We start from the raw sequence: 13,268 nt of genomic DNA on the forward strand, positions 1-13,268 counted from the left end.
TTTTCAAATAGCATGAATAAAAATCAAATATTTGTTATTGGTGGTCGGACTTCTTTGGCAAATAAAATAAAATTTTAGCGTAATTCGATCTGAAACCTGTACAATGCAAAATTAAATTTTGGCAAAAAGAAAACAAGGCGGCTATTATATCTTAGCTACGATATTCCCTATATAGAATTTGCGAATTACATTAAGGATAAAAGTCGCGATAAGCGAAGCGTTCTATAAACTTTTCTTTTGAACATGTTATCAAACCGAAATTAACATTATTATCGATGTATTGAATAAGGGATTGGCGAGTTTTACGCAATAGCTGTTCCATTTGAAATTTTTGCTTATAAGGATTCGTTTTACGCAATATCGTTTGCACAAATCGTGACCACATTGAGTTCGAATAATGGCCCTCGTCTACGCCCTCCGTAACATTTGACGCTAATTTATAATTCAAATTAAGTTCGTGTAAAGCTTCTTGGGAGCTTTTAAACTTATCATCGCGTTTTACCGACACGCGTACTTCCGCTGGATTCGTATCGGTAAAACTTTTCTCTTTTTCATCAGAAATTTTTTGCTGTTTATTGCTTTCAACTATGAGTGATTGCAGCCTTTGAAAGGTATCTATCATACGCTTTTTAAATTCAAGAAAACGTCTTACATGTGAAAATAATGACAATTGCTCCGCATGACTCATATTTTTCAGGGGTAATTCGACAATTTCACTATCGCTAAGCATAGGTTTAAAGCTATCAATTTTCTCGTTAGTGCCATTAAGAAGTAAACGAAAAAGAAACTCCTGCATAGCTGTCGTGTTGACCAACGAACGACGGTAGAGTAATGTTAATTCTTCAACCTTGTCCCGAATGCTTAAGCATGATTCGTTAGTCTCATGCCCATTTAAAACTAATAACGTTTTCTCTATCGTTTCCTTATCGTCCTCTCCTAATGTCTCCAAATTTAAATCGCGTAATAAACGATCGTTTACAGCATATTCCTGTTGGATACTATATAGTTGCCATAATGTTTTAAAAGTGCCTTCAAATTCTTTATGAACACTTGATGAGCCCAATATACGGCTTATATTTTTATCAAACATTCCGAGATTTTTAACGAGTGCAGGTTCCAAGGTATAATTTTGAAGAAACTCGTTTATATAATTTAAAATTTCAATGGGTTTGCTTAGGTTTGGCTTTCTCATAGAGAAAAATTCAAATAAATCTCTGACCGTGAGTTGTTTTAAACCATTTTTGTTAAACAATACGGAGGCATTTTTGATTTGTTCAAAATTTTTTATCAAAGCGTCTGCAGCCAAATTATTATTTTCATCATATATTACAATGTCAACTGACAAGGTCTGCTGATAATTTAAAGATTTCGTCGATTTCTGATTATTACCCTTATTAGGACAATCATATTTTGCATATTTCTTTTTATTCGTTAGCTCTTGATCCTTTTGCACAAGTGATGCTTCGCTGAATTGTTCCAAATCGAGCGACTCAAATATGTCATGTTTTAAATCATGACAGCAATACAACGCTGATAAGTCAATGGGATGTGCTTCGGTATTGAAAACATACGGTCCAGAATTTATAACACATTGCCCATGATTCGTTTCTAAAATATCTCCAGCGGCACCATTGCTATGCAAAAAATTATCCTCATCGAATAACAAGTACAAATACTTTGTAGTTTCAGCAAGAAAGAAAGATTCCATTCGATTCGCCTTCTCATGCGTTATAACATTTCGTATCTTTAAAAAATTTAAAAAAAAAAAAAAAATCATACGCGATTTTGTCGTCAATTTAATTCACAATCAATGAATGAAATAAACTTAGGATAAACCTGAAGGATTTCCCCTTATTGGAATAAGAAATTTTATTGTAAGGAGGAAGAAAAGATAAGTGATTTACTGAACAAGATTTCACGTCTTAAGAAGATTATAGTCGGCTGTGACCGAATCTTTGATACTCATCAGCAAACACAGATGGACAGACGGACTAGAACTTTATAGAATCTCGGAAGCATCGTTGTAAGTCCAGTAGGCGTGGCCAATAATTTTTAACTTTTTTACAGGTTCTGCATAGTCAGCCATAGAATGTAGACGCAAATGCTTATCATTGTATCTGGCGCGGTTTATAAGTAACGAGCAAAAAACATTTTTCTTTTTTTTGATTTTTGAAAACAGAGATAGGGTGAGGTTATGTTTCACTATATCCCTTAACATTTGATTTGGGCAATTTCAATATCAACCTACGTGCGAGAACTTTCAATGTTTTTGCCGAATTTGACGTAACTAGCTTCCTTCCTTTGCGACCAGGGAAATATTTACAATCGACATTACACTGACAGACGGTCACACGAACAAGCGGACATCCATAAATCCGTTTAGAATTTAATGCTGATCAAAAATAAGGTATACTTTATGTGACCTCTGAAGCTTCCTTTTGGGCGTTACAAACGTTTTAACAAAATGAATATACCCCAGGATGAGCACTAGCGATCAAGCTCATCACATATAATAAACTGAAGAAACTAACAAGATATTATGGATAATATACAAAATTCTGTTAGGTGTATGTGTCATTCTATACGACCACAATCTAGCTGAAAGCACTAACAGTCAAAGATTTAAAAGTTTTTCTTAAGACATACTACCTAAAACAGAACAAGGATGTGATTGACAAGAAGATATATGGGAATGCTACAAGGAAAATATTGCAAAATAAAACACATTGTTACTTGTAGGTGAAACAGTTGCATTAGGCCGCATTTTTAAAGGACTTGAGGAAATATTTGCATCAAACTACTAATGCCACTACTACTACTACTACTGTCATTACTACCTGCTGCCAGTGTAGATTACAAGCTCTAGCAAATAGTAGCCCCCAAATTTCGTTAATGCAGAATTTTTTTCAGAGGATGGCCGTAAATATATATATATATATTTATATATATATATGTATACATATGTATGGCTTTAATGACGAAATAGTCGAGTGAAAAAAAAAAACTAAATCTAAATCTACTACGTTTCATTGCATTATACTTATCGGAAACAATCCTTTCGTATTTCGAGAAAATTAACTTCTTAAATAGTACTGACTGGTTAATAGCTAAGTAGTTAATTTCCTAATTATTCCTAGTGGGCTAACCTAGATATGAATTAATGTTGTTGATAAGATAAGTTATAGTCAAAGTGCAGATCCATGCAAATAATTAAATATTAATAATTTTTGTATTCTGTTTGTATGGATAAAATGTATGTGATCGAGCATCGAAGATCGAGCGTCTAAGAAATAAGAGAGAACAAGATCTTTATTCCGGGATTCATGGATTTTGTGATGGACCAATGGGCTGATCTAGTTGATTTTCGAAAGGACTGATATGAGATAGACACATATTTGGTCGATGTATACATTAGCCAAGACTTTAGTATACCGCACAATGCAGAATAGCTCTCTGAGTCGTTCTAAGCCTGTCTGGCCGTCTGGCCATTTTGCATTCTTGTGTTCAACTTACGAACCGTAATTTGTGAGACACCTTGATGAAATTCGGTACACTGACATACTTCGGCCCAAGGACGAACGCCATTGAAAATGGTGCGAATCGGACTACTTCCCATTAAAACGCCTTCCGTCATGTGAATAACTGTGGGATGGTTTAAAATATTAAACGTTGAACTCTGTGTTGGAGATGGCGGTAATATATTTCTACAAAAGCGCATCAATTTGATCCTCTCCTTTGTGAAATTACCACTGTCGTGAAAATGAAGTTATGAGGGTGAATTATCGAGACGAACTCGCTCACAATAGAAAAAAATTGATTTGGAAGACAATTGACATCGAAAACCGTAAAGGATGATCATGTAAAAATGTCGTAATACTTACTGTTGCATATCCACATTTTGTTTTCGCACTGTGTTCTATAGTTCTTAACATATCTTCTCCGATTTCAAGCATAAAGTCATTTTTCGTAGCCCTATATAGGTACATAGCCGACTCTACTAGCTCTGGCCGCAGAGGATAACTTTCCCGGCTAACGGATGCCTCACCGGTAGGTATATTATAAAATTCTGGCAGAAATCCATATTTTCGCCAAACGCTTGCATACTTGGAAATGGTTTTAATAGCGGGACCTATGTCGCCTATTAAACTTAAAAGGCCCGGCCAGAATGATTCCAAGGATTGAAATACTGGCAAGGTAATCTGACCTTTAGTCATACTGGCCCATACGTACCAATCGCCGTGTCTCAGATATTTATCTATAGCAGAATGTGCCTCATGAAACATTTCCAGTAACTCAGGACGTTGCAAAAGTATAGCGCCCTTAACTAGATATTCGAAAAATGAATCGACCCCAGCTCCAATGCCAGAATCTACAGCTGTCCAACGACCCGTTTGCACGTCGATGTGATTTCCAAAAAGGCCTACAGATGAACGGCGTTTCCATAAAGAATATAGCGCATTAAGGGCCACTTCCTCGTAAATTGGGTTCCCCGTTAGGCGCGTAAGCGTACCAAATTCAACCAGCAAAGTTCCAACGCCTGCAGTGCAAGTTATTGAGGTTTCATCCTTTGGCACACCATACATTAAATTTACTGTACCGTAAGGCATCCCTGTCGCTGTATCAAAAGCAGGTAGTAAACGCTTTGCAACATTTTCCGCCATTCTTAATAGGGGACCCTACAATTTTATATATATAATTGTATATAATTATTGCTAAAGTCGCAAAAACTTCATTTTAATACATTATATACCTGGCAAGGCCATCCTGATTCAAGTGTCACGCCCGCCCTTTTTGATAAAAGATGCGCTGACAATAAACCTCCTACAATACGTATATTTGTCTCGAACACGGACACGTTTATATCCTTATCGAAATTCATTTTATTCTCAAGTAAGTTCACCACTCTCCTAAATTCCGTATGGTTACCCATAATAGCTAAAGTGTCGAGAGCATCGATAAGTGTCAATGAATAACTGCCCCAAGTATCTACACCATCGCATGTTAACGGTCTTAATTCATCATAATCTGAAGCGTAACGCAAATATCCATCGTAAGCATGTTGAAACATACGTCGTGCCTCTTCTCTATATAAAATCCGGAGCGAAAATTACTTAATAAATTTATTAAATACGAATTTTTTAAACTGAAATGTACCTTAATTCAAGTTTTCTTTCTTTGCTATAATGTTTTAAAGCACAAGTCGGCGACCAAACGCACGTTAACAGGCTTAGAGTTAAACAAATTATGATGACGTAATAGGAAGAAAAGGAAAATATTATTCGCATGGTGGACAATGAGACGTTCACTTTAATTTATCAACTTATATTCATTAAATTTATAACAAAAATTTGATCATCTGATTAATCGTAGACGTCGGCAAAACAAACGTCAACAGTAAAATATAAACACCTAACTAACTATAAGCGGCGAGAATTGACATTTTTCTAAAAACATAACAAATACATAAACAAGAACATATGTTCATGTGTTTTTACATGGATTTTTCCGAGAGACTCTTAACGTTTTTTAAAGTGACACTTCGCTACTTTGCCCAGAGAATGCTGCCACTTAGTTGCTTATTCCGTTTATTGCATTTTTTTTTTTTTTTTTTGTTTAGCCAGAAAATAAATTTTAAGACTAATGTCTTAAAGCACTAGCATTCTAAGGCTTTCGGTTTTATTAAAAACTCTACCGCACTTGAGATTTGAACCCACGACCATTGAGAGTTGCTAGTCGAGACTCTTGCCTACTCGGCCACTCAGGCGGATAAGTTGTTAATTATATATACATATATTTATGTAAATATATAAATAAGGTAAACATTGTAAATTTAGAAATTAAAGGGCTGAACATAATGTATCTTTATCTATATTTTCGGGATGGTACTTCAACTTTGCCGACTTTTTACGAGCCTATGGGAACTGCCAAATGATATGGTCACCTGATTAGCTATCTTTCATTAACTTTCATTTGCTTCAACGCCGAACCAAAGATAATCTCGTTTCGTTGCATTATGCATCAGTATCTTTTTTGCTATTATTTATTTTGAATCAATAAGGGGCAAGTAGTGGGCAAACTTTACGTTTGTTTGTTTGTGAACAACGACTATATCATACAGAAATAAATAAACAACAAAATTATAAGATAAGATAAATGATCTATGTGCTCGTGGAAATGAAAATAAAAACTGCTTCATTTACCTTAAAAGTCATACATCGGTCGGTCAATCTCATGCCCTCCTTGCGCACCCCCATATATCAAACTATACCACCCCTTTCTTACTTCATGATTTCGCACATGTGTTGAATTCTAAGACACTGCAGCTAGGTGCGACACAATTAAATATGATATGGTAAGGGCTCTTACAAAAGAAGGGAAAATCGTCTTGCTCTGCTCAAAATCGTCAATCAATGTTGGCCTTCCCATGCTTTTCCAGATGAATGGAAGCATATCAAAATAGTTCCGATCTCACTGCTACCTGTCGTCCTATTAAAGATTACAAATTTCAGGATTAAAGAAAAGCTTAGCTCCTTCACTAACGCCCACGATATTATTCGCCCTCGCTCTGATTGAAATACTGATTTTAATGAAGATGATAGTTAATTTCGATCGTTATTTATTATAGTTATTGTTATCGTTGGCATTTTTTTTTTTTTTAGTTAATATTAAATAAACGTATTTTTATTTAATTTTGAATTAAATATTTTTCTTTTTTTTAACGAAGCGTGTATTTGCGTAGTGCATTTGAAAATAGCAGAAGGTGATAGGAATTGGCGTCGTCAACGAGTAATAATGGCTAGCTGTGTGAAAAGTAGGTCCGAAGAGTGGCCGTTATATTTCAAATATTGAAGCTGTGCTCATTGAAAAAAAATCCCTGTTCTCGCTGTTTGTGGAACGCTTTTACACCGGGAAAAATTAAAAGCCGGTCACCGGTATTCATTGTTTTGGACAATGCTATTTCTTCAGCAATGACGTTTACATCGATACCCATGTGCTTCCGTGCACAGAGAAAATTGAAATGAAGGCTAAGGATTTCACAATGACAATGACAACAGCAAAGATCTAATTTCTAATAGTATATAGTGATGAGTTCAACTGCGCGGAACGCTTGTAGAGCTAATAAAACCTACACACTATCTGACAAAATCAGGAAATTTTTTTTTATTTAATGCTCCCGCATTCGGGGATAACAACAACCACCTCGAATACTCCCCGAAAAACGGCACCAAAACGGTCAGGCATTGAATCATGTGAGAGAGTATAACTACTCGCCATAGGTCGGAAGCTGCAATATTATTTTATTGCAAAAGTTTTTCTATCTCTTACGTTCCTCCGATCTGAGCGTGTAGGTAGGTATATCCCAGGATTTTCAAATTTACTCTAGATGAACATAACTCGCGTCTGTTAACTAAATTACGCACGGTGTTCCACCACGGGTTAAGGGAATGCGATGTTTTCGAGTGAAGGTAGCAGAGAAAGTGTTCGAGAATTTTTTGAAAAAAGAGCCAGAATTCACAAAATGTAACAATAATCATCGGTTTGTTTTCGTTTAGTGGAAGTGGTCCGAGTTAGGCCTGTTGTATTTTCCCCCTAACAGAATCAATTTTCAAAGAAACTTTTCATCTTTTTAAGATTTATGTAAAAGAAACAAAATCATATGATTTCACTGCAATGATGCAGTGCAAGCCACATACTCTAGTTGTAGAGCATATTACTTCACTGTATATGCATGCGTTGTGTTTAGCTCGTTAGTGAACTTTTATAGTTGCATTTATCAAAATTTACTACATTGTAGATAGAAGATAGAAGATAATGACAATTGAACTAAACGCATATGATATTTATATCGCATGCGACAAATATTAAGTTCTAATTAATAATGGATTTTAACAAAATCTACCCTAAGCCAAATATACGATGTTATATGTATTCAAAATTGACTCTGAGTCTTTTTATAGTTAGGGATACAAAATATGAAATGTGGACTTTTCGATAAAAGCTTGAACACAGCAGTAATTCCTTAGAAAAAATTTAAATAATATAAAATCAACGCCTTCTTAAGCTTCCGTTTAGAAATATGAAGGTGAAAGTTTGATTAGGTTCACTTTAAATATATTTTATTTCGCTTATTTCTTGGACAAACCGTGCTGAGAAACTATTTTTTCTTGAACTCTAGCCTCTGGAAGACTTTCAAGAAACATTTTAAAACCAAATTGATAATTATGTTGATGTTTTAATTGTCAAGTGGTCAGATGCATCCACATAAATACCTAAAGCTATTCAGATTCAGATTTAAAGTTTGGATCTTGGACCCATATTTCTGGACAATATATATATATATATATATATATATACAATATATATATATATATATATATATATATATATTATACATTTGATAAACTTAATATAAAATATTTCAAAAATTTTGTCAAAACCAAATTTTTCTCACGTATGTACATGCATGTGCATGCAAAAATTCGCATAAACTATGAAAACCAAAATATATCTAAATAATTAAAATACATTGTAACGCATATATGTACGTATGTGCATATATGTAGACAAAGAAAATTTCCCACAAACGAGGATCAATACATTTACGACCTTTGTTGTGGTCAATGTCAGCATTAATTTTTTTTTTATTTTTTTTTTGAATTTCAAATCTCTGCTCGGATGATATAAATTGTCTTTCTAATCTCCCATTACATGTGAGATTACAGAAAAAAATAATATTCATAAATTTCAGTACGTAAACTTAAAGTATGCATGCGATTTCATTTAGAGATGAACTTAAAACGTTTCCATTGTTCTTTAAAGAGAAAAAAATAACAAAAAAAAAAAAAAAAATTCAATTTATGTTTATTGCACAAATATTGATGCCGGTACATTGTTAAATGACTACTATATATGTCACCGTGCATATATAAGAAATTACATAACATTTAATTGGCAATAAACATAAATTTCAAATAAGCCATTGAAAGCAAAAATATGTTCAAATTGTAAAGAAATCATAAGACATCGAAGCATGTATACATTATCAGAAATCGTCTACATCAGCTATTATGTAACAGAGTTAAACGTATCAGGTATTATATATATATATATATATATATGGAAAGGTATGGTTTCAAAGATTGCACTTTTCATTTATGCGTTCAGAAATCGTTTAAAATTTCAAGGCCTTCAGCAATATCGCGACATTGTATTGCGATATTTTCCTTTTTAGTAAACATGGTGGAGTACTTTTCCAATAATCTATAGACTACAATAGAAATGTTCCTATAGTGATATTGAATACACCTCTTGTGTGCGTCCTCTTAAGCAATTTCGAGTGATAACTTTTTATTAGACCAAATTTATTCACCTTAGAAACGTTCTGAAGTAAACTGCCGCTAAACTCCGTTTCAATAAAATAAGTCAATTATTATTCAATCAATTCCAAATTGATATAAGTTCCTTTATTTCATTAGGATCCTCGACGAAGTAAGAGAAGAAAAAAAACTCCGTAAAGGCAAGTTCACACTTCCTCAAGCTTATTGCAATGAATGCAGAAATGTACTGAAATATTGATTTGCCGATATGCGATAATAGGCATTTACACGAAATAAGAGACAGCGCCGATCATTCATCGGTTCAAAGAAAGTCATTTTTCAATCACAATATCAAGATTGGAAGCACAGCTTCACCTATATAATGTCGTCAATGCAACGATCTTGTTACCGCAAGATCAATTTAATTTCAACTCATTTTGGATTTCCTTGTTGGAGATAAAGTGTGCGCACACGAATACATCAAAAGGGAGATTTTTATATGCATATAACATTTAAGGATGAAATACGAATATTTTTCGAATTGAACATATTCATTGTGTAATGCGTATAATGGCATGAAGGTCGCAACTAGTCAAAAATTTCAAACAAGAAATTTTACGTAACCGACACAGTCGATATTTTTTAGCAGCTGTAATGTGTAAGTGCGTTTTGAAAAATTAAAAGCATCAAATAAATGAACAAATAAAAAAATTTGTATACGGCTGAGACCGAACTTTTTACACCTGCCATCGTTGTCGTAAGAAAGTGTACAAAAAAAAAAAACGAAAAAACTAAAATATTATATTCTGTATTATTGGATTGGTGTGGCTACGTATTTCTATTTTCATACGCATCATCGAAGGATGAGGGATATATTCATTTTATCAAAACGTTTGCACCGCCCAGAAGGAAGCATCAGAAACCCCTCATAGCATATATATATATATATATTCTTGGTCAGCTTCAAATTCTAAATCGATTTAACCAGGTCCGTCCCTCCGTCTGTATAATGTCTGTTGCAAACCTTCTCCTGGCCGCAAAAATGAAGCTATCGATTTCAAATTTGCCAGAGACATTGAAAGTTCTAGCACGCTGGTTGATATTGAGAATGGGACAACTCATCATGACTGGGCTTACATTCACGGGAAATCTTATATAGGGTGGAATCGAAGAAATAGACTCACGTAGTTGATATTTGGTCCACTTAAGTTTTCTGCCAAACTACCATAATGAACAAATTTTCATCACAAAGAACTAGCGATTGGGCCTTTTTAGCGCATAAGGGTTTACATTTCCTAAGAGTCTTTATACGCGATGGGATATGAAATAAATAGACCTACGTGGTCCAAATTCGGTAATGTTGGGCTCTTTGTCAATTTACTATTATGAACAAGTTTTCACCATGAAATATTCATTATTAGGCCTTTTTACTATATAAAGATCCAGTTGTCGTAGGAACGGCGGTATGAGAGAAGCTCAAAAAATTGCCCCAGTCGAACTAAATTTTTCATACCAATTCAAAATATCGTGATACTGTCACACAGCGAGTTTTGTTGAAAAATTTTGAAAATTGCAATGCACGAGTGCTCGAAAAGTGGAGCGATCCGAACCAACAAGGTTCGTCGTTGGCTCAAAATCCACCCGTGTTCCAAATATCGCCAAAATATCTCAAAAATTACGACCTGCAGATTGAATACAAAAAAAAAAAACAAAGACGGACAGATAGACAGACTAGTCTAAATCAAAAAGTAATTGTGATTTGATCGGTATAATGAATGCCGGCTGGATCCCAATTCCTTCTAAGTTTTGCGTACATCTAGACGAAACTAATATATATATATATATATATATATATATATATATATATATATATATATATATATATATATACTTGCGTCACAAGTGGTGGTGGATATAAAAATCAGGATAAGTTTGAAAAGAATAGCATTTAAGTACAGAGAGGAGAAGAATAATTGCAATTATTGCGCTTCCAGTTTAGTTGTCCTATGGCTAAAAACTTTGAATTATATTTATGTGAACTGTCTATATTTTACGTTACAGTTATGTCATAAATACATGCAACTTGTGTAACTATTGTATATTCGCTAAACCATGCTTTAGTTATACCGATTTATTTTGTTTTTGAAAAATAACCCAAACGCAACATAATAATGAGTTAGATATGCTGAGTTAAATTTTTTTTTATCATTATTTTCGTTATTTTAGTTTGAAGCTAATCTTTACAGTTATTTAAAAATGTACAAAATTATCATGAAAGAAAAAATATATAGTCATTGAGCACATTGACCGCAAAGGGTTCACATAACCTCCATTCAAGAAAAAAAAAAAATATATATATATATATATTATTTAATATTATAAAAGTAACCAAACGAATTTCACATGTTTTTGATTTTTATTTCTGTAGTGTTTAAGACAAAGAGCAAATTGTTCAAGTACGTGTAAATAAAACGCCCTTACCAATGTTACTTATTTTATATTTTATTTTTATACCACAAAAAAACAACGTAAAAAAAGAAAATAAACAAATAAATAATAATAATAACAAGACTACGCTGCAAAATTGCATTTGTGTGCATTAGTAAAAGGTGTTTGTAAAAATTTTAGTCAGCAACTTCTATAGATAAATATGATAAAGAAATGGGAAGTACCATCGATAAATCGTTAAATTCGATGGTTTTGACCTTTCTCTACATAAAATAACTGTTTTCCATTTAAATAGCCGACGCTAATCATGGAGAGATCAAAATTCTTCTTCTTCTTCTTCCAAATTCATTACTTTTGTTGTTCATTTGAAGAAGAAATTTGTTGCCGAAGTCCAGCAAGGGCTTATGATTGAAAAAGCCATTTGTTGGCCATTTTGGATTTAGATTTAACTAGGACACACTGTTACAGCTCGAATAGAAAGTTCTGCCACACCCAACGTACTCATTAGACATGGTGTGTTCTGAATATAATTTATTCAGAGTAATGCAGCATGACATCGCTGACATGCAACTCTGTAAAATTGAAGAAGTGCGAAAATGGGTCGATGGGTACAGTCGCGACCAAACCAATATAACCAATATAAGTAATATTGTAGCATGTTGAACAAAATGATGGAAATTATATTGATTAATATATGTTGCATCAATTTTCCACAATAAATGCCTTTTTCAAATGAAAAAGTGATCAAAATTTTTGCAAACACCCAATATTATGCTTTAGATTACTTTTAACTGACAGATTTGGGAAAATTTGATGTCTTTTAAAAGTGTCGCTTATGGTGAACGTAATAAATATTCTCATCTATACGGGCAACCAAATAAACTCATAATTATGTTTACCCCGTGGAATTTTAATTATTCACAATCTTAAAGTTAATGTGTGAAATTTTCTAAAATATATACTTTGCCCTAATCTACACGTGTCCGTTGGATAAGGTCTACTTAAGACTTTCAAATGTTCATACTACATAACGGTAGCAACATTTTTGAACTGCTGTACTTTGCAATTTATTTGACGGTTATGTGAACGGATCGAGCCTGTTTTCAATTTTGATTTTATTTATATATGTTATCGATTCTGCGCGATGTAAGGGTATTCAAAAGAAAATTAAATTTTGATAAACTATAATATTGGATAGGCGCGATCAATATTTTTCACTTTTCTATAAGTGCGACATCATCGCCTATAGAAGATACGTCCAAATTTTTATAAATATATCTGCGATAGTTCATGAGAAATGAGCGAAAATCTGTTTTTGAAGTTTGAAGTCAATAGCTTCACTTTTAGGGCCAGGAGCATGCCTACAAGACAAAATACATGGGTGGACAGGCGGACTTGCTTACATCGATTTAGAATTTGATGCTCATCAAGAGTATAAATACTTTTTTGAGTCTTTGAAGCTTCCTTCCGAGCGTTGCAAACATTTTGACAAAGTGAATATAT

The 13,268-nt window shown here is 33.6% G+C and overlaps 1 protein-coding gene across 1 annotated transcript; it reads right to left on the reverse strand.

Moving 5' to 3' along the window:
- Positions 1-4: 4 nt before the first annotated feature.
- Positions 5-5,390, reverse strand: LOC119640315. Its single transcript, XM_038038258.1, has 4 exons — positions 5,155-5,390; positions 4,751-5,084; positions 3,882-4,676; positions 5-1,744 (listed from the first exon to the last, which is right to left on the reverse strand). Exons 1-4 carry the CDS (start codon positions 5,283-5,285, stop codon positions 191-193), a joined length of 2,814 nt encoding a protein of 937 aa, XP_037894186.1. The 5' UTR covers positions 5,286-5,390; the 3' UTR covers positions 5-190.
- Positions 5,391-13,268: the final 7,878 nt, after the last annotated feature.

Source organism: Glossina fuscipes, unplaced genomic scaffold (genome assembly GCF_014805625.2).
Source record: "Glossina fuscipes isolate IAEA_lab_2018 unplaced genomic scaffold, Yale_Gfus_2 0, whole genome shotgun sequence".
In the NCBI taxonomy this organism is placed as follows: domain Eukaryota; kingdom Metazoa; phylum Arthropoda; class Insecta; order Diptera; family Glossinidae; genus Glossina; species Glossina fuscipes.

Excerpts from the sequence above, each read along its gene's own strand:
- LOC119640315 (XM_038038258.1), bottom strand. The coding sequence starts at position 5,285 with ATGCGAATAATATTTTCCTTTTCTTCCTATTACGTCATCATAATTTGT. Across the intron at positions 5,085-5,154 it reads GAAAGAAAACTTGAATTAAG|AGAAGAGGCACGACGTATGT; the intron begins GTACATTTCAGT and ends GATTTTATATAG. Across the intron at positions 4,677-4,750 it reads AATCAGGATGGCCTTGCCAG|GGTCCCCTATTAAGAATGGC; the intron begins GTATATAATGTA and ends ATAAAATTGTAG.